This window comes from Prunus persica, chromosome G6 (genome assembly GCF_000346465.2).
Source record: "Prunus persica cultivar Lovell chromosome G6, Prunus_persica_NCBIv2, whole genome shotgun sequence".
Lineage (NCBI taxonomy): Eukaryota > Viridiplantae > Streptophyta > Magnoliopsida > Rosales > Rosaceae > Prunus > Prunus persica.
Genome location: NC_034014.1, coordinates 4,254,707 through 4,279,627, shown reverse-complemented (window position 1 = coordinate 4,279,627; position 24,921 = coordinate 4,254,707). Strand labels below are relative to the sequence as shown.

The window sequence follows — 24,921 nt, the reverse complement described above, 5'->3', positions numbered from 1 at the left end:
GATTAAATGCATTGATGCTATTATGAGAATTTGTTTGATTTTTTGTTGGGATGTTTGATTAAATAAGTTATTTTTTATTATGTCGGATCACAATAGGAAACCCTAAGAAAACAAAGATTTTTCTTTTTGTGAGTATGAATTTGTTCTCTTTTTTTAAGAAAAATAATGATAGGTCATCATCTAGTACCATGCCTCCCATTTGTGATGATCAAAATCTTCCCAACTCTCCCATTGTCAAGCCTCAAGTTGAAAGAGATGAGACCCAAAGAGTCGATATTGGTCAAGATTTTTTTTGTTAAACTTTTATTTTTATATAGAGATGCATATTTGAGGGTAAGGATCATTATGTCCCCTTGTCTAGGTGCATATTTTTATTTTTATGAACGAAATTCACTCGTACCGTCGAGTTTTTAAAATAATCTTCGCCTACTTAACTTTTAAATCCTGAATCCACCACTGCTTCTTAGGACCTATAAAGCATTGTCAGTCGCATAGATTGTGAACTGTTGGATCCTTGATGCAATTGGATGGAAAATATTAAATGTGTGAGCAACTATCTTTAGCATCACTCTTATTAGAGATTGTGAACTATTGGATATTTGATGCAATCGGATGTAATATGTCTCATTTTATCTGGTGTGAATGCATGCAGGAGTTTGAAATAAAAAAGAATCCAAGTCATTACAAGGCCAATAATTTGGTTATTTGGTCTATGTCCTTCTAACATTCCTATCTTTTATTAAATAAAAAATAAATGAATACTTACAAAAAGAAAAGCAACCCTAATATGGAGAGTTCGCTTCATACATGGTTTGTACTTGTAAATGGAAAGGACTCAGAGTTTGCTAGCAGCAGGTGAACGAAACAATGAATGTCGACCTTCGGCTACAATCTCCCCAGTTGCTTTGTTTCTCATCAGGACTGATGTTCCAGAATAACCGCCTTTTTGTCCTAACCTTTTTGAGGTGATCTCTAACTCATCCTGAAATTTGACAATGTTATAGCCAGAAATGTCCAAATGCTAATCATATACCACCAGCACACATGAGGAGTATGGCAAATCCCACCACTAGACAAAATAATGTGCAGCGGAACGATTTTGACAAACGACTCACCAACACATATCAAACTCAAGTTAACGAGATTTGAACTTGAGACCTCCAAGTTGAGAGATGCCATGGACCAAGAAATTTGGCAAATCATTATAATAACCAAACTCTTCGAATCGAAACACGTAAGGAAATATTTCTAATCCATTGAACTCATATTTCAAGGGAATTTTGAGCACGAAAGTATGTTAGATTGAACATATAAGGTATGGCCAATTCAGATGTTGCTAAAAACCATATGAATGTGAAAGAAAAATGGAGAATATATATTACTTTGAGTGGAAAGCTTGCTTACATCAATCTTCGCCTTTGACACATAGGAGATGGACATGTCCACTGAAACGTTCATGGGGAGACCCATAACATAAATAAGAGAAGCACCAGCTACATCAACAAGGTTTGCAATTGCACCATTAGACAGATTTCCATCTTTATCCTGCCAACACAAGTCCAAAATTGGGCACATTAATTACCAATTAATTACCAAACGAGTGATGGGTTAGAAGACTCACGGTGAGGCGAGGAGGGACCTTGAAAGAACAGACGGCGAATCCGGGTTCGACTCGGTCGACTCGGATGCCTGTCGTAGCGAAAAGATCGTACAAACTCGGCTCTTTTCCGACTCGGATTTCTGGAACGACGACTCGTGACACGGCCTCTGACTCGTCCGGCGTCAGCTCTAAACACTTCTTCGCGTCCTCCATATTGGATTTTCGCTCTTCTTTTTCTTCGTACAGAATTTTTCCACATCCATAAGGACTTGCACCTAATTTGCCAAAAATAGAAACTAGAAAGAAGTAGAGAATTTACCAAAAATAGAATTGGTGAGGAAGGGATCTTTGAACAAAAAATATTGTGAGGAAGGAAAAGAAATTGTGTTCGATCTTGACATCATTGTTCTGCAAAATAAAGTCATTTTCATTAGGCTAGACCCATTACGTTTGAGATATATTAGATCCTTTCTTAGGAGAAAACTTCCCTGCACCGGGAATGTCCCTTTGGGTTGGGAGAGTCTTGATTGTATTTTCTTTAAATCATATGGCCAAGCCGTATAAGACCTTCAAAACTCCCTTTATAGTTGATGAGTTATTTATTTATTAATTTATATAGTTTGATTGTTCATGTGTTTCTAGCTAACATTTTTTTTGGTGAAAGGGGATACACTAATTGTTCCAAAAAGAATTCCCTCGTGACCCAAGTCTTGTAATGTAATTGTAGATCATACTTTTTGACACTCCTCTCCTCCCCTCCCCTGAAGCTGTAATGATACAGTCTTGTAATGTCATTTACATAATTGCCTTGGAAAGATCCAAGTGATGATGCCATACATACCCCACTATCTACTTTGAAAATAACAACAAAAAGAAAGAAGATCTCCACTATTCTCTACCTAATTTCAAATCCCTCTCTGATCCCTTACCTAACATAATGAGTTTGAGTCAGATACTGAGACTAATAGCTAAATGAATCTGGAAATTAGAAAGGAGAATCAAGGAGAAATTAGGAGGCAGTTAATTACAACCGAGGAAGGAGAATTTAGGATAAATAAAAACCCGTGTTACTGAAATCTAAAATGAAAAAGAAAGCCTGTCTTTGAACAAAAATGCAGGACCAGGAACCACAGTGAAAATTGGGGTTAAGTTTTTTTGTGTATGAATCAGCAAAAACATGAAGTAAAAGTAGTCCCACTGAATTCGATTTTGAGGACAGAAACTGCACCATGTATGTTGGTCCATAACATTATACCTGAATAACTTTATTGCCAAGATTCTCAATCTTTATTCAATATGAAAAACAATTAATTACAAGAAGAAAGTTTTATTCAACCTATGCCTCAAGGAGTTCCCTCCATATATAGTTCATATATATACATAGTACTACATGCTAAAGTGAAGGACTCATAGTTTGCTAGCATGTCTACCAAACAATGAATGTCGACCTTCAGCAATAACCTCCCCAGTTACCTTGTTTCTCATAAGCACTATCGTTCCTGAATAACCCCCTCTTTGTCCTAACACCCTTGAGGTGATCTCTAATTCATCCTGCAATTTGACACCAGGAGAGAACATACATTATAGCCAGAAACATCAAAATGCAAATCGGATAACGCACACACATATGACAAGTACGGTAAAGTAAATTGGTCATCATTGTAGAAGCCAAATTTTGCAAATAAAACCAGGAAAGAAAATATTTCAGGCAAATAGAAAACAGTGGCAAAGTTGGGGTTCTATACAAGACAAGTTCCTTTAAGATTTTTGGGCACATAACTTCAAGCATTAGCAACAAACAATGGTGACATTCAAGAAATTCTGTTAAATTGAACATAAGCACGATTGAAATCGTATACCACACACATACGACAAGAGAGGTAAAAACCACCAATGGAAGCACAAAATAGTAGCAAAACTCGGAAACAAGCCTTAACAAATTGTAGCAAAAATCCATTCAAGAAAGTCCAACAAATTGGACACATACATGGATGTATGACCAATTGAAAGGCAGCTATGTAAAGCATATATGTCAACGAAAAATGGGATAGCTGAGTGTCAAGGTTGCTTACATGAAGCTTCGCAGTTGACATATAAGAGATGCACATATCCACTGAAACGTTCATAGGGAGGCCCTCAACATGAACAACGGCACCACCCACTTCATCAACAAGGTTTGCAATTGCACCATTAGCCAACCTTCCACTTCTATCCTGCAAAAATAAACACACGAACCACTCAACCACATAAAAAATAGTTCAATTGTAGCCAAAATTACCCAAATTTGTAAGTTAAAGAACCTATTTTGATACTCTTACTAATGAAATTATGAAGAAACAAATTTTAATTTCGATATAATTATGGAAAATTTTGCTTGTAACCAAACGAATGAGCGGGTTTAGATGACTTACGCTGAGGTGGGGAGGGACTTTGAAAGTACAGACGACGAGTCGCGGTTCCACTCGGTCGACTTGGATGCCTCTGAGAGCGAAATACTCGTAGAAGCTCGGACCGGCGCCGGCTCGGTGAGGCGGAACGGCGAGCCTGGACACGGCCTCTGACTCGTCGTCGGTCAGCTCCAGAGACCTCTTGGCCTTCTCCATACTGGGTTTTCCTCCTTCATTCTGATCCATTTCAGGGGATGAGTTTGAGGGAAGTGGCTAAAACCGTTGAAACCAAAATAGCGTGGTGGGGCCGATTTTAGTAATACTGGGCCGATTTGTCGGCCCACTTACGCTTATGATGGGCATACATATGCCAACGGAAAATCGAGTAATTTTCTGGTGTAATGATAACACAACGTGTCATGTTGATGTGGAATTATAAGTCTACTCATATAATACTTGTGCGATTCGCAATATCTAAACATTAAACTTGAAACCCTAAATAGTGAACCTAGATACATATTATAGACCAAGTTTCCACTTATTTATAAATAATAAAAAATTAGAATTACATTATGTGAATCACATAGCTAATGTATTCAAAATTGTTGTTTATATTACATCATGTCATGTTTACTTATAGGGAATGAATTAGGATGATTATTGGAATTATTCATAATCCATACATTCTATGTTTTATTAAAATATGAATATTAGAATTATTTTGATTCCTAATCTTTATGCAAAATCAAAAAGTATGTAGATTCCACATTACAATACTTAATCAAATACTTTAAAAATTAGGAATTAATGCGTGTTTGACATTTCTTATTTGGGGTGATAAGTGATTTTTTTTAATTTTGGGAAGCTCAACCCGTTTAGTGAACTATGAGAAAATCACTTATTGTTAAAAATTGTTGTGATATAAAGCTATAAGGGAAAACAGTTAATAAGATACTTTCATTTTCTGATTATAAAGAAATCAGTTTTAAAGAGGCGCTGAATTTAATAATTATGCGGAAATCAGTACCAACAACACTTTTAACAAAAAGTTTACCAAACACCATACTGCTTTATCTCACATCGATTATTTTCACAACACAATAATGTCAAACTAGCCCTTAAATTAATTAAGAAAAGTCGTTAATATGTTCGTAAGTTCCTCGATTCTTCACTTTTTGTAAACATGTCATTACTTTTAGAAATACCATTAGCTCGAAGCCTTCTGGTAATTTCATTTTTAAACGTGAAAGTTGAAGACAAACATTGAGCAAGTATTTCAAGAATGAATATACTAGTAAATCAAAGATTCTTGGGCTCTTATTTCCCAGATCGGTTTTTGTATTTTAAAGCACATTGTTTGGGAATGCTACATTATTGTGTATTTCTATGCCAATGGTGGTGTCCCTAGTGGAGTTGACCTAAAGTTTGTGCGCACGTCCACAAGGAAGAGGTTGGATTTGGCATTTGTGGCCTATTATAGTCATTTTGCAAAGAAACCAAAATCCAAGAAAGTGTGCAGTGCACTGATATCGTGGGCTTACTGTGGGCCTAAAAATTGTTGCTTTCCTTCATCTTCACACTCTTATCTTTGCTTGCTCTTCTTCTGCTCCAAGCAATGCCCAAGATTCAATAGCAAGTTTCATTTGAGAAGATAATCATGAACAAGGCGATGGTTTAACTTCCTATCAAAATCACTTACCATTTACCAATAACCATGAACAAACTGATGTGTCTATAAACAAAGAATTATTAAGATAATGTGAGAGCATGCGAAGTTTTTATCCGAATACGGAATCATTTCTCCTTACTTCTTACAAATTACGGCAGCACAATTCATATAAAAGTACTTATTGTTAAAACACAAAATTAACTCATCAAAAGTATGTACACATATCAATATTGAATTTGTGCGCAAGCTTCCATGTTAGAAGCTAAGTATTTTTCATTTTTACAATAAATAAGAGTCCATTTTTTTCTGTAAATTTTTTTGTAAGTGTTCTATTAAATAACATTTTAATTATATTTGAGCTGTAAAAAAGGCCATAAATTCCTTTGCATAGGATTCTTTTTTTTTGTGTCCTTGAAAGAAATATAGATCCTGCTGCACTGCATCTCCGGAAAATAGAAATTCATGGATGCAACAAAACAACCATAAAATCCCAAAAAGGGGGTTTATCTGGGGTTTCCTTTTTTGTCAATTTCCCATTCCGACCACAACTTCAACCGCTCTCTCTCTCTCTCTCTGAGTACCCACTTCCTTCTTCTTCTACCATGCACCCACTGTCACTCTCCACCACCACCCCACATCTGCAACCCTAAAAAAGCCATGACCCTATACCGCCAAACTCACCGCCTGTCCACCTGTCTCCGCCACCCTACCAAACCCATCACCGGCTTCTGCGCCCCCTGCCTCAGTGAACGCCTGGCCGGCCTCGACTCCGCCGCCGCTGCCGCTCACCCCCAACCACCGACCCGGAACCCCCATTCCGGGTCCGAGCTCCGGCGCAGCAAGTCATGCTCCGGCCAGAGACCTGAGTCTTCATCGGCCAACGCCCCCGACCCGACCCGGCGCAAGTCCTGCGACGTTCGGGCTCGGAACACTCTGTCGGAGCTCTTCAACATCGACGACGACCGCAAAGGCCTGCCCAGAAAGTTTGAGGTCGAACTGAGAGGAGAAGAGGAGAAAAATGATAGTGGAGACGAAGCTAGGGTTTTGGATTCGGATGCGGAGTTCAAGACGATGAAGGAGCTGATAGATCTCGAGTGGGAGAGGAAGAAGGGTGCGGGTCGGGATTTGAAGGAAATCGCAGGGACATTTTGGGGAACGGCGTCGGTTTTGAGCAAGAAGGTGAGGCAATGGCGGCGGAAGCAGAAGACGAAGAAGGCGGAGAACGAGGGTTTCGTGTGCCAGAAGCGGAGGGAAACCCAGTCGGAGGTTGGAGAGTACGCATTGGGGAGAAGATCGTGCGATACGGATCCGGTTCCGGGTCGAATGTCGCTTGACGAGCCTCGGGCTTCGTGGGACGGGTATTTGGGTCCAAGAGCCCACCACCCGAGGCTGACGCCGATGGTTTCGGTTGTGGAAGAGAGCTTGGAGAGGAGCCCAGGTGGGTCAGCTCAAACCAAAGACTATTACTGTTCGCAGCGGCGGCGGAGCTTCGATCGATCGGCGGCGGAGGTTGATGAGTTGAAGTTGGTAACAAATGCCAGAGTGTCCCCTGCGACTACAGAGTTGTTCTATGGCGCCAAGTTGCTAATTACAGAGAAGGAACTGATGGGTTCGGGTTCGAAGTTGAAATCTGTTGAAGATGAGTGTGAGGAGGAGGAGGAGGAGGAGGAGGGTGGTGTTGGGGTTGGCGTTGAAGCTGTTTGTAAAAATGCTGCTGTGGAATCAACCAATGGGGTTGATCATCAAAAGCCGAATAGGCGGCACAAGAAGTGGAGTTTTTGGGGTTTGATGCAGAGGAGAAGTGAAAAGAAATGTGTGGATGAAGACAATGCGGATTCTTGGCAAAAGCTGAGGAGGGTTGCCAATGGAGAAGCCAACAGTGGGTCTGTGAGCCAGAAGCTGATTCGGAGTTACAGCGTTAGCTGTAGGAACTCGTGCAAAATGGTTGATTTGTTCAGCAATGTGAATGACGTTGGTGTCGAGAGCAAAAGCAATGGTTTGAAGACTCTGCAGAGGAACAAGAGTGCTCGGTATTCGCCAAGCAATCTTGATCATGGATTGTTGAGGTTTTACTTGACGCCATTGAGGAGCTACAGGAAGAGTGAGTCAGGAAAGAGTAGGCCAAGCAGCAACAACTTACAGTCTCTGCCCAAGAATGTCTTGTAAAGGTGCTTCATCGCATTCGCATCTTCTTCCATGGATGTCTTGTTATGTTGTAAAGCCATATATAAATGCATTTTCTTCTAGTATGAGGGCATACCTCTCCCTAACACGTTTCTCCTAACAAAGCCAAATTGCCAATAAGGCAATAATCAAAACCACAACTGTTTCCCTTTGACAATCTTTTTAAGTAGCTGCCTATGATATTTGAGGAGCCTTGTAATAATACAATTCAGTCTTTTTTTCTTCGAAATCGTTTGTTTGTCACCTTATTTTGTAGCTGTGTTGAATGTTTATTTTGTAGATCAAGTGTGTCTTTGTTTCGAGCATTTCTTTGTGAAGCGCTTTTGCTTGGTAGCAGTTTTGTTAGAAAGAAGCGTATCAATGTTGCATAGAAAAACCCAAGTCACTTTTTGAGGAAGCACACAAAATGCTTTTATCCAAAATAGTATGCTTTTCTATTCCAACCAACAAAGGCGATGTAGGAACTGGGAACTAAGAAAGACACTAGTACTTTTGATAATTGTATTTTTAAAGTAAAAACATGAAACGAAAGGAACAAGGTTTTGCACACAAACATATGAACTCTTCGCATAACCATACAATTTGCACCCAGAGCTTACCATCCTAACTTACACTCACTCAGCGTCACCTACGTAGCCCTTCTCTTGAAGCTCCTGAATGACCTCATTCTTCATCCTCAACCACAGCTTCTGAGCTTCCTGATCCAGCTTCTTATTCTGCAACTCCTTCTGATAATTAAACGCATCTTTGTCCGTCTCAACGAACCCTTTCGGGCCAATTGTCGTGCCGATCATTCCCCCCTTGGCAACAAACTCTTCCATGGCTTCTTCGTCGCCCGGGTAGGGGAACTGTCGACGCTCGTACAGGTGCGCCAGCTCCCTCTCTTCCTTGGGCTTAGGCTTCAGCGTCCACCAGCCGAGTGGTGATTTCTCGTTGTAGAGCCACGCTACGCCGAAAAGAGTGTATGTGCATAGCAAAGCCTTGCCTATTTGTTTCCAGAAGTAGTAGTCTTCCTTGCCCAGTCCTATCTTCTTCAAGTACTTCTGAGCGTTCAACGATTTGGCCAATTGGTACCCTGAAATGTAAATAAAAAAGAAGAAAAGCTTAAGGTTTTTCATTGAAGCATTTCATCAAACAGTTGGAGAGTTGTAGCAAAAACCAAAAACAGAAGCACAAAGAGCGAAAACTATTGTCTTTGATTTGCTATTTGCCCTCTCGTAGCACATAATTACCTGCTTTGACATCCTGATAGCGTTTGCGAATCATTTGCGATCAGAGAGTAGTGAGGACAATCGATCTCTTTTCTCTAATCGTCTTCTGAATCAAAACTAATATCTTGGCAGTTCCACGTGCTAGAAGATGAAGGGCCTCAAATGGCTAGGGCAAGAGAGACTTGGGCTAGGCTTCAGTGCTTACTTGTCACAACTGAGCTTGGGTTTATATTTTCAGACCCACCAAGAAAGAAACCCATATAAGAAAAAGAGATGAAATTAACTGGGTTCAGAGACAGCGTTGTAATCCATTTACATAAAAGAAATCCCAAATATTTAAGCTTATTTTATTGGGTGAGTTCCACCAAATGTTTGGGGATAATGCTTATTTTATTCAAATGATTTTATTATTTTATTATAAATTTAAGAGGATTTTTTTTTTTTTATTTTTTTTTTTTTTCAGATGGATGTCAGTTTAGAGTTTGGTAAGTATTTAGTGCCAGTTTGTACAAGGAAATAAATGGGAAGCAAAGACAAAGATGGAACTTGTGGTTCACTTCTTTCTTAATCATTCTTGCTTAATTGATAGTTTCACACCATCATATTAGACTCATTCATCATTGTAGTCTCTTAGCAGAATGGCATACACAAGCACAATGCTCCTAAAACAGACTATATATATACACAAGTGTTTCAACAACCAAAGTAAAAAAAGCTAAAAAACACCAGAGTGAGTGCAGAAAACAACTTCTTATGTGGTATCACTCCCTTTAGCGATCAACGCAGAGTTCCGACGGTCTTTTTATACGTGTACCACTTGGATATCAAGAGATATGCTCCTAGGTTCAGAACACTCAGCACTGCCAATAACCAGAAGAAATAATCAAGGTGTCCGTAATTCAAATTGTTCGGTATCCATCCAGGATTCTTGTTCTTCGTAGTTGTCTTGGTAACAATGGTCACAAGAATAGAGTTGAAGTAGTTTCCTAGTGCAACTGTGGAGAGTGCGAGGGCAGAACACAAGCTCCTCATGGCATCAGGTGCCTGATCATAGAAAAACTCCGACTGTCCTATGAATGTGAAAACTTCTGCAGCTCCTATGAGGAAATACTGAGGTACTTGCCAAAAAACTGACATGGGCATGTGCTCGTATTCATAATAGTTATGCTCTCGAACACTTCTGAGTCTGATGAGTTCCAAAACTGCAGCACATATCATGGAAAATATGGAGATGAAGAGGCCAATCCCCATCCTCTGGAGTGTGGTTAGGCCATTCTTGTGACCAGTGTATTTTCTAGCTACTGGGACAAGGACTCGATCATATATTGGGACCCAGAAAATGACACTAAGGGTGTCGAAGATGGAAAGAGATGCTGCTGGGATTTCGAAGCTAGAGTGGCCCACACGAATATCCATAAGGTTGCCTTGCAACACAAAAAAGTTGCTCATCTGATTGTAGACAGCAGCAAAGATGATACCAGTTGCCCATATGGGAAGCAGCCTTATGATTGATTTTAGCTCCTCCACTTGAGTAACTGTACTAAGTCTCCATGGGTCTTTTGAGTCCTTTATATGGTCGGATTGTACCTCCACTGCTGCTTTGTCAAAGAACCTGGACAGTAAAACTACAGGTCAACAGAACAGCAACAACAATGCAAGTAAAACTACTCAATCATTATTGCAATTATTGCAAGAGAATCAAAACCAATTTGTACAAAAGAATTCTCAATCTTATAGTTTGATTACTCAACTCAACTAGGCCTTAATCTGAATTGGGACTGCTTACATGGATCCTATATATGCAAAACTATTTAGTATCTGCTACATGAATTTACTTTGCCATCCAATCTTATCCTATGAAAATCAACTTTTATAAATAATCCAAGCTTTTTTCAGTTTAGATAAGAAACTAACCTAAATTCATTTGTGTGATCAAGTTTGCGGCTTCCTTGGATGGACGAAGACTCTGCATCTGCAGTCTCATACAAAAGGGACTTGTCTTCGGGAACTTTCACCTTGTATTTTCTCACAGATGCCACCAGCACCTGAATTATGCGTGTCAGAGGGCTACCTCCAGGCTTCTGATTCCTATATAACCGAGAACCTGAAAAGAAACTCACTACAGCAATTGCCATGGCAACGGCTGGAACGCCGAAACCCCATCCCCAACCCACATTTTCTTGTATCCACACCAGCACAGAGCTGGCAATCAAAGCACCAACATTAATGGAAAAATAGAACCAATTGAAGAAAGAACCCTTGTGTTTCTTTTCAACCTCATCATCATCATCAAACTGGTCTGCTCCATAGGATGAGACACAAGGCTTAATCCCACCAGTCCCCAATGCTATTAGGTAAAGTGCTATGAAAGTTGCTGCAGTTTGTCCACCATTTGCATGGCAATTGTCTTTTCCTGAACAGGTTGGTTTCAGTCCCGGGACCGATGCTGACATTGTCAAAAGTGTCATCCCCTATGCAAATTATTACAGAATCAGTAAGTGTCTATTGAGAGAGTAATATTAAACCCAACAAGAAACAAACGTCAACAACCAAGGTAATGTTTTTAGAAACATTAAGGCATTGGCTATGATTCTAAGCTTGTATTAAGCTAATAGGGAATCAATTAGGATAAGCAAAATAAAAGATACCCAGAATGAAATGCCCATCCATGGGGTGTTCAAGTTAATCATTTTGCTTCATCAAGTTGACCTCAGCTGCTCATGTATATATAAATACGAAGGTAAAGAAACTTACAATTACATAGATGATTGAGAAGGAGGCAATAGTCTTGTATCTTCCCAAATAGGCATCAGCCAGAAAAGCTCCAAGTAAGGGGGTGAGGTAGCATGTTCCACTCCAATTTGAGTTATTTTTGGCAGCAACAGCACTGGTTTGGTGTAGTTGAGTCTTGAAATAAAGCACCAGATTAGAGCTCATCCCATAGTAAGCCAATCTTTCACAGCATTCATTCCCTATTCACAAATTAAACCCAAAAAAAAAAAAAACATAGATAATTAGTATCTTACAATAATCTACAGGACCAAATTCCATGAGTTGCTGCTGTACCTAGAATAAAAGGGCAGGCTTTCCAGGTTCCTGTGGCATTTCTCTTAGCTGGGTTTCCATGAAAATCCACAGTCCCATCTTTGGTGTATACATCTTCTGCTGCTGCTGCTTTGGTGGGCACATCATCTTCTGCCATGGCTTTCAGACTGTATGTGCTCTTTGCCCTTTTTGGGGATATACCCAAAATTCAATCAAACAGTATAGACTCTCTCGAATCAGCTAGAAACCCAGCAACTGCATTAAACAAAGCGAGTTATAAACCTGCATCATCAAATTTGTTTCACAAGAGGAGAGAGAGAGAGAGAGCGCATTGAAATTTAAACACTAGATAGACTCTTTGCCCAAATTCAAATTCAAATTCATACCAGAGGCCCAGAGGCATGCACAGGCTGAGGCGCAAGAGTGGCAGAAGTTGCAGCTTCAGATGGATATTAAAAATGTAAACTTTGTTATTACTGGGGCAAGAAAAAGCTAAAGCAGAATGCTTTGTGATGGTCCAGAGGCCAATAGAGAAAATAAAACTAGCAATTGCCAGTTTGCTTTGACTTCAAATTCAATTATAGTGTCTCGCAGACTCAGCAAAGTCTTCTGTGTGGGCCCTATAATACTGTATGCCTCCTGTATGTGGCCAAGAATATGTAAAATATTACATTTGAACTTTCGCTTAAGGACAGATTCCGTCGTGTCGTCACGCAATCGGCATGGGTGGATATTCCAAGTCTTCGACAGCCGTTTGAGAATACAGTATGTGAATATCGACTTGTACATGTACCCAATCGCATTCAGTTGTGACTAGTCTATTAATATTTCTTTTATTAATATTGTAAGAGTTTTTTTATTGATCAAGAAAAATAAAAGGATGATTGTTAATTTAGAACGGACTTCATAATTAAGTACTTGGAAATTTATGATTTATAATCTTTCTCCTCGTATGTCACACGATTATACTGAGTATAGCTCATGCTATAAAATACATATCTAAAATAATAAATTGAATCTCACTTGAGTAATCAGCTGAAAGATCTGTATGGCATTTTTATGGACCTACCATAGGGAAAGTAATGAAAATGAGAGAGAGTGAATTATAATTGGATCAATTATTTCTCTAATCAATCTAATTTCTGATTTTTACAGATATTAAGTTACATATTTTAATATCAAATCTACTTACTTTTTGATTTCATATATGCTTAATAAATATATAAAATATTAAGAATCATAATAATTTCAATACTCACACGGGTTAGTAAATAGGAGAAAGTTTTCCAATATTAATGCGTTAGAATACGTGGCTGGCTTTATGACTTTAGTCATAAAATATATGCATTCACATCATAAGCATGATTAGCTTTAGGATATGCTTAGAATATGGAAAAAAGAGCTTACAAAAAGTCAAAAGTATGTTCCAATATCTACATGCAAATTGTTTTTGTGATCCCAGGAAAGTGTGAATCATTACAAATAATCATGGGTAGTAGATAATAAGATTAGGCATTCTAAAATGTCTGCCTTCTGTTCTTGATGTTCTTCATGGTTATATGAGACAGCTTTAATATTTAATTTATAATATAATTTATGTTTCTGCAGAAGAAACTTAACGTATCAAACTATGCTTATATCAACCTGTCAATTCATATGGTTTACTACTCCGTAACGTTGGCTTCCACAAAAACCATACTTTAAAAGCACTTGACCTTTCAAACTAAAAATATATTCTGATAATAAAAATAAAATACATATCAGATTTCCAAGTCAAGTGTGAACCAAAATCATAGCCGACTTCTGTGCGTTGATCTAGTTGGAACTGACAAACACAAAAGGGCAGAGAGAAAGTGATGTTCAATTGTACAAAGGATTTTGGAAGGGCTTAGCCTGTCCCATTTCCACCTTTCTATTTCAGCATAGCTTGCAGACTCCGATATTAGCTTAACTCAAAAACCAACGGCTCCATTCAAGCGGCCAAAATAGATTACGCCAGTTGATCAAAGCAGTGTGCTCGCTCTTTTACACCTGGACAAGACTAAACATACTCACTCACAGCTATTGCTCCGGATTGTACCCGTGGGTTTACTTTGTAATTTTGTTGTGTATCAGTCCTTATTTTCTTCTTACCTTTTTTTTTTTTTTTTTTGCTCGAAGCTATAATTGGTGTATTAATCGTACGCAATTCTATTTGGATTAACATCTAATCTAATGACAATCATTTGACCGGTTCTCAAGGACATTAAGTCTGCCATCTTCCCCTAATAATGGCATGCCGAAGAATCTCTACCTAATTCGTGAATCACTGATGACCTAAAAGAAAAAAAAAAAAAATTGTGCATCACTAAAAGTTGTCAATATACTCATCCTTCTTCATAAATTACACAACAAAAATTACCCCCTCCTATTACATGCCACTTCTTCCCTACCCTCTTGCACATTCATAACCCTTTAAAAAAATTTCTTTTTCTTCTTTTTTTTTTTGGGGGGGACAACATTGGGTAGTGTGGTGGCAGCTACCCCCACAATTACAGCCGTACATCAGCCAATGGAAGGCCAAGCAACCACGCCTGCACGGCGAGTAATGGTGGTGGCGGATCCAACCCGAGAGTCAGCGAGCGCGCTTCAATATGCGCTCGCTCATGTAGTGCTCGAACACGATGAATTAATCCTCTTCTTTGTCGAGAACCAAAACACGTGGCGAAACACATTCACGACGCTGCTCAAAATACCTAGCATTGCCTCCACGGCCATAGCCACCATGTCCTTGGAAGGGATCAACGCAGACGAGGGCGTGGATTTTCTTAAAGAAATGAAGAATGCATGCAAGCGTGTTAAGCCAAAGCTGAGTGTGCGTGCGGAGAGGATGGGAATGGAAGATGGCAAGGACAAAGCCAACACTATCCTACATCAAAGCGATGCTCTTGGGATTGATATCATAATTATAGGGCAACGGCGGAGAATTTCTATCGAAATCCTAGGGTGAGTTTTCTTGTACATGTTACATGTTCTAGTTGTTACAATGTCTTATCATCCATATTACGTGATAAGCGATGTATCAAGTTATATAATACAAAGTACTTGACGTAATAACTGAATTCTCACTTGTCACATGATGCGATTCACTAATATACCCTAAACATGTCTTTTGTCTACTTCTAAGAAATTAAAGTGCCATCAAACTTTTTAAAATTTTTTGTTTTAGGTCAAATTAACAGTGCTGTTGAGATGTAGTATATGTGAAAACAGATTATTCAGCTAGCTATATTATTTGCTAATTAATTCTTTGGTTTGCTCCTATGAAACCAGAACATATACGTGGCCTGGAGCCGGGCGAGGGACGACTAACAAAGCCATAGACACAGCAGATTATTTGATTGAAAATAGCAAGTGTGCTTGTGTTGCTGTACAGAAAAAGGGCCAGGATAGAGGCTACCTTCTCAACTCAAGAACCCACAAAAACTTCTGGCTTCTGGCTTAACCAAAGTCAGCAGATTATGCTTCATCGATCTCTCATTTGTCTTTAATTTCTCTTGGTCAAGGAGCCAACCATATGTACATAAAAGGAAATTGTACATATTTCGCAAAATTGCTGGCTCCTACAAAACCATTCATTTGACAAATGCTAGGTTGCAGCCGACTGTACAAAGTCACCCTCTTTGTTAATGTGAAACACACACCCTTTGGTTCTTGGACAGATCAGGGGCGCACCAGAAAGCTGTAGATCCTCAGTTTAGGCAAATTGTAATTTCAAAGAAAAACACTGAGAATTTGTTCTGAGAGCCTTCAGGGCAGCTCTGACCTACCTACCTTGCTACTTTACCAGAAAAATACTTCGAAACAATGTTGTTTTAAAGAAAATGAAGTCCAAATGCAGTTATCGTTCCTTCGAATTCTTTATGTTTTGTTTCCATATATTTTAGTGTGAAAGTCAAATTTAGTGTCACATGACAAATGTGAGTTAGGTCAACTGATTAAGAGATATTATACTCGCTATGTTGCACTCGAGTTTAATTATTCTCCCCGTACATTAGAATAATTTAAAATATCATTTTATAGAAAATAAAAATAAGACCTTAATGTCACATGATAAGTTGTTGAAAGAAAAAATGATACAAATTGTGCGGCCAAGTTCTGACTGAGCAAGCGAACATTGGTTTGATGCCTGCATATTCCAAGTTCTGAAATAGGTTGGGCTTAAAAGTTTTGATCCAAACTATGGCCTTCAAAATATGGGTTTGATCTGTTTTGATAGATAATATCGATCTGGGCCAGTCTAACAATATAACAAAGAGCCACAGAGACGTTGATATTTGATTAATCAGTCAATAGAGATATTTGCATTGTTTGAATATTATATATTTCACAATGGTAGTTGAATTGATAGAAGACTGAATGAAAAGGAAAAGAAAAAAAACCCAAAAATGCATGTTTTAGAACTTTAAATTCCATGTTTTACTTCCATTTCGCGATGGTGGCCGATTAATGAAGATACGAGAGGAGTGCAAAATAATCTTTTTGGAATGTCAATAGAAACTCTCTTATTAATTTATCGTATCACGATAGCATGTCGACCTCATACAATTGTTATACCAAAGATTTTATCAAAAAGAAAGAAAAAACGAAAGAAAATGAAACACTAGACCAAACTGGGAAATGACAAGACATATATGAATTAATTTCATGTGTGTAATTAACTCATGCAAGGTTAGATGAGCTGTTACCAACCCCTCTCTAATCTTTAGCTTTCAGAAAGCAAACCTTTCCGGTCGATTTGGCAATCCAAAGACAACCATCGCTCAACTATAAAAAAATTGGTTCGTGTTAACATCCTTTATGTATCTATCGTCCACCCACCACATTCAAACACACGTTCTTCACCAATTATAAAATGGATATGGAAAAAATTTCCATATTAAAGTACCATCTTTAATTAGTTATGCTCGTAACGAAAGATCATCCTAATTAATTTGTTTAAACACATCAAATTAGAAATACAACCAACGAATCAATTTGTTATCGATTCGGAAAAGCCTAAAAAGTGTGCTCGATATTCAAACCTCCATTTTGGTAGTCCAAATGTTATATCCAGTCTCCGTTTTGGCAGATGATGATTCAAGTTCAAATCTCAAAATCTTGTTGATGACCAGTGAAAAATGGAGACTTGCAGACCAGAAGTCTTAGGTTCGAATTCCCTGACATCATAATTTTATGTGTGTAAAAGAAACCATCTTCCCTTGTAGTTCAGAATATCGCTTCTACCTAAAAATGGAATAGATCAGCTGATGATCGGACAAATTAAGTTCCTTTTTAGAGTAATAATGACTTTTGGTCTATACCACTTTTTGTTGAAGCCTTCTCTGTTATATTCTGCCACGAACTTAATGCAAGTGAATATAATATGTAGATGTAATTAGTCAATAACAATATAAAACAAACCCAAAAAACAAAAACAAAAAACAAAAGGAATAATCAAGTGGGTGATTCTGTTGAGCCAGTGCCTTGTTGTGTATGTCATCTCCTTGACCTTGGAGAGCTTCCATGGTTGGAAAAGTAAATCGATAGCAACTTTTTTGTTAGTTAGCTGGGGTTTGGGTGTACTTTACCCAATACGGCCACCAAACCATGCAGTGGCTGATCTGATCTGACCACCCAGCCCAATTAAAGAAATTGACATCAACCTTATACACTGGCTTCAAATCAAACCTAGTGTTTTAGTTGACAGATAACTACTTTGCGTGAGACACAAGATAATTAAGATCAAATAAGTTTCTGGCCTGCTGCGGTACGTATAAACAAGTTTTTTATTTATATGCAGAGCTTCATTCTCAAGTATCCCTTCATCTACCAAACTACGCAAAAACGACATGGCAGCAGCACAGCACTACGTAGTTTTTATCTCTTTATAAATTTGGCTTGGTCAATAGCTTCTTTTGCAGCACAGCACTACGACATAGAACACCAAAAAAAACACTGAGGGTCTCAGAGAGAGAGAGAGAGAGAGAGAGAGCTATAAGGATCAAGAGAGAGAAAAATGGAGATGGTGCGTGTGATTCGTGCCTTGGTTTTGGTGGCTTGTTTGTTGTTTCCAGCATCAGTGGAATGCATGGTTCGACATTACAAGTTCAATGTAAGTATAACATTAATTTTTGAGTTAATTATGTCAATCCCCTTGTTTTGCATCTATTTTAGAGTAAACTGTAGCTAGATGCCACCCTGCAGCCTTATTCTTTCATTGACATAGGGTTAAGACATCTAATGACTAATATAGCTAAGAAGATGGCCGGCAAGAGTTCTCGAGTGCAAAGATAAATGCTTTATTATTGAATATTCATGATGCTGTCTTGTATATATGTAACACATTGAATGCATACGGGGTGAGATTTGAAATGGTTTATTTCATCCAATATATACATGCATGCTAGCAGGACATGCAGAAGGTTGTCTACATGCGTCTAGTTTGCTGGGTATGGTTTATGTCATTCTTAACTATGAGTTACTCTAAACTGATGTTTGAGCAACAGCAACATTAGGGAAAGCTTATGCCTTTTTTGCGAGTTTTAAATGATAAGTTTTTGTATTGATCATAATTATATTACATTATCCATAAGCCACTTGCACAAGAAAATTAAGGCTTCTACAGGGAGCAACACGGTTGGCCTCTCTTAATAATTAATTACATGCTTGCATGCTGCTCTTATCGTATATATGCATGTTTTTGTCTCTTTCTTTCTTGCTAAATATTAATCCAATCCCAGCTTAATTAAGTAATTAAGTTGAGGTGACTAGCCAACGTACAAAATTGAACTCTAATTCTGGACAACTACATCATTTATTATTTTCTCGTTTCTTTTTTTTTTTTTTTTTTTTTTTAAGAACATTTCATATTGAAATTGGCGATAATATACTAAACTCACACATACACACACTACACAAATATTAAGACTCGAACCCAGAGCTTTACATGAGAGAGCAATTGTTTTTAACTACTACACTAGTGCGTCATTTGCTTTTCTTAATTATTCTTGATGTTGATAAAAACTTGCCTAAACTCAGCTTGTCTCTCACCCAGACACAGCAACCAAGTGTTCAACCATTCAAGTCGTCAACATCTAAAGATTTTGAAAAAAGTTGAAGATAGATAAAATTGGTTGTCTCTCAGATTGGCTTGTTATATATAAATAAGCAAAACTTAATCAAACAGCAAAGCGTGAGGGGTGTGGGGTGTGGGGTGTGGTTGAGGAAGCCACCAAACTTGTGAGAGTGTTGTTACAGTTTTGACTTGATGAAAACATGTGTGGGTTTCGTAGGTGGTGCAAAAGAAAACCTCAAGATTATGTTCAAGCAAGCCCATTGTCACAGTCAATGGAAGGTACCCTGGGCCCACCATATATGCTAGGGAAGATGACACAGTGCTGATCAAGGTGGTCAACCACGTCAAATACAATGTTAGCATCCATTGGTAATGTCTCCAACTTTCACTCCTATACATAAATATGAGTTTTCAATTGTTAATAATCGTCATTACTTTGTATTATTATATTTTTCAGTATTTAATTTCTTATTACTAATAATAATATTTCCGTAAAAAGGCATGGAATCCGACAACTGCGGACGGGTTGGGCTGATGGGCCGGCATACATAACCCAATGTCCAATTCAACCCGGTCAAAACTATGTGTACAACTTCACCATCACTGGGCAAAGGGGCACACTTTGGTGGCATGCACACATCCTGTGGCTCAGGGCCACACTCCATGGCGCCTTGGTCATCTTACCCAAGCTTGGGGTCCCATACCCATTTCCTGCACCCCAAAAAGAAGTTGTTGTAATCTTAGGTGCCCCCATGATCCAAGTACCCTTTCATATTTCTCATAATCCATCAAGTATTGTAAGATTGCTTATGATTATTGTAAACTTGTAGGTGAATGGTGGAAATCAGATGTGGAATCTGTTATTAATCAGGCTTTGAAATCTGGCTCAGCCCCGAATGTCTCTGATGCTCACACAATTAATGGTCATTCGGGCCCTCTATCTACCTGCTCTTCACAAGGTAAATACACATACGTGTACGAGAATGCCATATTAGTTAATCATATAATGTGACAGTTGATGATGCGGATCAATTAATCTCACTAAGTAACTGACACATCAACTGTCACATTGTATAGTCTCCCTCGTATCACTCTAGCCATCTACACTATTTTGATCAATTATCACCAAATTTAAACATGATGTGCATACGTGCAGGAGGGTTTAAATTACCAGTAAGACCTGGCAAGACATACATGCTAAGAATCATCAATGCTGCGCTCAATGAAGAGCTCTTCTTCAAGATAGCCAACCACAAACTAACCGTGGTTGAGGTTGATGCTGTGTACACAAAACCCTTCAAAACTGACACCGTTCTGATAGCCCCAGGGCAGACCACAAACGTTCTTCTATCAACCAACCATGGCACAGGCAAGTACTTGGTTGCAGCCTCACCTTTCATGGACAATCCAACCATCCTTGTAGACAACAAAACTGCCACTGCTACTTTGCACTATACGGGCACCCCCGAAAGCACTAGGACCACCCTCACAGCCCCACCTCCTCAAAATGCCACACTAGTTGCAACAAAGTTTACAAATTCCCTCAGAAGCCTGAATTCAGTCAAGTTTCCTGCTAGGGTTCCATTGAAAATTGACCACTCTCTTTTGTTCACTGTTGGCCTTGGCCTTCACACTTGTGCTTCATGTGCCAATGGCAACAGAGTGGTGGCAGATATCAATAATGTCACATTTGTGATGCCCAAAATCTCACTTCTTCAAGCACATTTCTTCAACATAAGTGGAGTTTTTACCGATGATTTTCCCGGAAACCCTTTGAATCCTTATAATTATACGGGCCCACAGCCGACGAATATGCAGACCATGAAGGGGACTAGGCTTTATAGACTTGCTTATAACTCTACAGTGCAGCTTGTGTTGCAAGACACTGGGATGATTGCCCCTGAAAACCATCCAGTTCATCTTCATGGGTTTAATTTCTTTGAGGTTGGGAGGGGATTGGGGAATTTCAACCCAAAGACAGATCCAAAAAGATTTAATCTTATTGACCCTGTTGAGAGGAACACAATAGGAGTGCCATCTGGTGGATGGACTGCTATTAGATTCAGGGCTGATAATCCAGGTAAACCATGACAAATTTCCTCTTATGAAATATATAACTTATTATATTGTCAGGCTGAATCTAATCATACATTCGAACTAAATGTTATATCTATTAATTGAGAATTTGACAACATAACATGTCTATTACGGAAGAAAGTTTCCAATATAACCATATTTTTCCTTTTATATGTATGCAGGAGTTTGGTTTATGCATTGTCATCTTGAAGTGCACACAACATGGGGGCTTAAAATGGCATTTGTGGTGGACAATGGCAAAGGCCCAAATGAATCTGTTCTACCACCTCCAAGCGACCTTCCCAAGTGTTAGCTTTAAATTGTTTGCCAACTCAATTCTCAACTCATAGCAATACAAGGAACAAGAGCTAATGGGAAGAATTCTTTGGAGCAAAGCTAAAGGGAAAGCTGCTCTACATGTGAATAAAAGGGAATTGGGCTTCTTTATAAGATTAGCTTGCTGGGCCATATATCTTTTTCTTGCAGAGATATATGTCTATGTAAATGTGATATGCTACTAATGGAAGCAACAAAGGATTTTTGTTCTGAAAGATGATTTTATTTTTATTTTTTATAATACAATATGTTTTCACTTCAATTGGTACTAACAACACAAAAACAATAAGGGCCCGTCTGTTGTCGAAGAATGTTTTTCGAAAATATTTTCAGAGAATGAAAATGAGAAAACAAATTTGTATATTCTGGATTCGAGAATGCTTCTAGTAGATTAGTTGGAAAACAAATTCAGAAAATAAAAATAGTGAAAACGTGTCTGGTAATATAATTTAAGAATAACATAAATAAAGAATATGTAACTTTAATTAAAATGTATCCTATAATCTATGTGAGTTATTTTTTAAGGCATTTTAAATAATGTTTTACATAGACTAAAAATATAATAAATTTCTAATGTAAAAGAAAAGAAAAGAAAAAACTAGAATTATCTTAAAATACTGTTAAAAAGAATTATCTTAAAAATGCAAAATATTATCGTATACAAAAGACAACCACCCATGTCTAAAGGAAAAACATAAATAAGAATTAAGAACACCACCATTCAATTTCCCTTTTTCTTTTCTTTTTTCCTTTCTCTCTCTCCCCTCTCTAGTTCTCTTTCATTTCCTCTCTCCCCTTCAGCAATTTCTCTAGCTCTCTTTTCTTATCTACCCTACCCAATCTCTCATTCTGGTTCCACTAGTTGATGGTGGTGATGTGAATTGGGTTCAACTTGGGCTATAGTGGCTATTATGGTCTGAGTGATTGGGGTGGCGATGAGGTTCGATTGGGTACGCGTTGTGGTGTTGCTGGTGTAGATAGAGTTTGACTGGGTGGTGGTGGTGACAGTAGGGGTTGGAAAGGTCAGAGGTTGTGGCTATGGCGGTGGTTTGATGATTGAGGATTTGGCGGGTTTATCTCTGGTGGTTAGGCTTTTGATTAAAGGTAAGGATATGACTTCTGAAAAAAAAAAATGGATATTTGGATTATAAATATACAAAAAAAGAAAGCAAAAGGAAGAGAATTGTGAAACATTCAAAATACTAAAAAATACATTTGGTTAATATAAACATTAAGAATTGAAATTATTAATTCAATGAGGACAATATGGTAAATTCACACTTTTTATATTATTTTTTTTTAAATTAAAAACAAAATCAGATAATGGGTTTTATTTTTATGAAATACAACTATTCATTATGTTTTTTAATTTTAAAAGAAAAAAAAAAACTAATTGGCACACGCGTGGGGCTAGTATAGACTTATAGGCTTATCGTTGGATTTGTTTTTTGTTGGAAATTTAATATTAATTAATATTAATTTTCCTATTTGAATGGAAATTAATAGAGTTCATTAGACTATGGTATACTTTGTCAATTTTTAGAAGAGGTATCAAAGCACATGTTTATTCAATGAATGCATTAGTTGATTTTTCTTATTGGGACATAACCCTTTTGAAAAGGGTTCTTTAGTATCTATAAACAGAGTAGTCTTCCTGCAACCAAAAAATTGAATTGATTTAGTCCATGCATATCCATTTGAATACGGAGAGTCTTATTTTAGTCATTGATTATGGTCTGTTAGAGGGTTTCCTACAAAATCTGATTCAAAGAGTCCTTGTGAATTGTGTTGGCGTGACTTGTGGATATTGACTTACTTTCCTTACACACCAAGAATTCCTATTATAATTGTAATTGATTTACTTTAATTCCTGATTTCCTACTGCAAATAGATTTAGGAATTTAATATTTACTTGCCCATTCAGGTTTCGTTGTATTATAAATATGACCTCCTACAAGGAGAAGAATATACAGAAAATTCCCACAAACAAATATTCTCTCATAGTTTTCATATTTTAGCATGGTATCAGAGCGGCGATCTTAGAATTGCTGACTCTAGTTTCAAACCCCGCCGCTGCTATGGGGGTTGATGATTTTTTTTCAACCCTCATGGAGGTAGCACCACCGACTCCTTCTCTCATTCTCCACCAACCATCATTGAGTTGAGTGCCCAGATGGCTCCGCTCCTACAGATGCAGACTTTGACCCCGAACCCGATCCAGAATCAGGATCCTTTTTTGACGACCCCGACCCCGACCCCGACTATGACGACGACGACCCCGACCCCGACTCCGAAGACGACCTCGACCCCCACTCCGATGATGACCCCAAACCCGAATTTGTCTCTGATTCAGACCCTGATCCCAATTTCGACTCTGACTCCGGCCCCGACTCAGGCTCAGATTCCGATCCCAATTCCTACTCAACCTGTATCCTCTGCATCTTCCGCTGCACAAATTATGACTTCTAGACTAACGACCCCGACACGTGGACTAGATTGCGCATATTGTGGTGATCCAAGACACACTTGTGAGACTTGTTTTAAATCGCATGGCTACCCCAATTGGTGGGCTACTCTTATAGATCGAGGACAATGCAATATGACCAGTAATGGTATTGGTTATGGATTCCATACTTCCGATAAGATTGATTCCATGAGCTGGATAATTGATTCCGGTGCAACTGATCATATGACGTTTGATCTTGATGATTTTCTGAATACTACACAACCTCGACGAACCTGTATTGCAAATGCCAATGGTGTTACTTATCCTGTGACAGGGGCTGGCACTGTTGCACTCTCATCCTCTCTCACACTGTCTAATACTTTACTTGTTCCATCTTTATCCACTAAATTGTTGTCAGTTAGTCAGCTTACAATTGAATTGTTGTGTACTCATTTACCCGAGTTTTTGTTTGCTTCAGGATATTCACACTAATGAGATTCTTGGTCGTGGTACTAAGAGAGGGGGGCTATATTATGTCGATGACTTTAGTCCCGTCCTGGCTAACAGCGTGACACATCCCTTTGATAGCAAACAAAAGCAAATCTGGTTGTGGCACCGTCGATTGGGACATCCTTCTTTTAGTTATATGAAGCATCTTATACCAGATTTATTCTCAGGTTTCAAGGACTCTGACTTCACATGTGAGACTTGTATTTTGGCCAAGAGTCACCGTGTGTCCTACCCGTTGAGTACGAACAAGTGTACTACTCCATTTACGTTAATTCACTCTGATGTCTGGGGACCTTCTCCTATCACTGCTCCTTCTGGTGTTCGATGGTTTGTCACATTCATCGATGATTGTACACGGATG

General features: G+C 38.4%; 6 protein-coding genes across 7 annotated transcripts; 2 read left to right on the top strand and 4 right to left on the bottom strand.

The window, feature by feature from the left end:
- Positions 609-2,734, bottom strand: LOC18775513 (acyl-coenzyme A thioesterase 13). 2 transcript variants are annotated; one of them, XM_007206453.2, is made up of 3 exons: positions 1,622-2,734; positions 1,405-1,545; positions 609-982 (listed from the first exon to the last, which is right to left on the bottom strand). In XM_007206453.2, exons 1-3 carry the CDS (start codon positions 1,811-1,813, stop codon positions 836-838), a joined length of 480 nt encoding a protein of 159 aa, XP_007206515.1. In that variant the 5' UTR covers positions 1,814-2,734; the 3' UTR covers positions 609-835. The 2 variants fall into 2 exon arrangements, with proteins under 2 accessions (XP_007206515.1, XP_020423071.1); XM_020567482.1 differs by having other exon boundaries at positions 1,640-2,734.
- On the bottom strand, positions 2,835-4,269 carry LOC18774267. The gene is made up of 3 exons (XM_007208574.2): positions 4,012-4,269; positions 3,673-3,813; positions 2,835-3,151 (listed from the first exon to the last, which is right to left on the bottom strand). The coding sequence occupies exons 1-3, from the start codon at positions 4,231-4,233 to the stop codon at positions 3,008-3,010; spliced, it is 507 nt and encodes a 168-aa protein (XP_007208636.2). The 5' UTR covers positions 4,234-4,269; the 3' UTR covers positions 2,835-3,007.
- Positions 6,060-8,148, top strand: LOC18772967 (UPF0503 protein At3g09070, chloroplastic). Its single transcript, XM_007207307.2, has one exon. The coding sequence runs from the start codon at positions 6,314-6,316 to the stop codon at positions 7,820-7,822; it is 1,509 nt and encodes a 502-aa protein (XP_007207369.1). The 5' UTR covers positions 6,060-6,313; the 3' UTR covers positions 7,823-8,148.
- Positions 8,251-9,489, bottom strand: LOC18775174. Its single transcript, XM_007205979.2, has 2 exons — positions 9,073-9,489; positions 8,251-8,915 (listed from the first exon to the last, which is right to left on the bottom strand). The coding sequence occupies exons 1-2, from the start codon at positions 9,104-9,106 to the stop codon at positions 8,455-8,457; spliced, it is 495 nt and encodes a 164-aa protein (XP_007206041.1). The 5' UTR covers positions 9,107-9,489; the 3' UTR covers positions 8,251-8,454.
- LOC18775077 (protein NRT1/ PTR FAMILY 8.2) lies at positions 9,598-12,633 on the bottom strand. The gene is made up of 5 exons (XM_007208230.2): positions 12,483-12,633; positions 12,118-12,351; positions 11,806-12,023; positions 10,966-11,522; positions 9,598-10,663 (listed from the first exon to the last, which is right to left on the bottom strand). The coding sequence occupies exons 2-5, from the start codon at positions 12,251-12,253 to the stop codon at positions 9,829-9,831; spliced, it is 1,746 nt and encodes a 581-aa protein (XP_007208292.1). The 5' UTR covers positions 12,254-12,351; positions 12,483-12,633; the 3' UTR covers positions 9,598-9,828.
- Positions 18,023-21,866, top strand: LOC18772568 (laccase-4). The gene is made up of 6 exons (XM_007207034.2): positions 18,023-18,229; positions 19,410-19,561; positions 19,692-19,936; positions 20,023-20,151; positions 20,349-21,272; positions 21,451-21,866. The coding sequence occupies exons 1-6, from the start codon at positions 18,134-18,136 to the stop codon at positions 21,579-21,581; spliced, it is 1,677 nt and encodes a 558-aa protein (XP_007207096.1). The 5' UTR covers positions 18,023-18,133; the 3' UTR covers positions 21,582-21,866.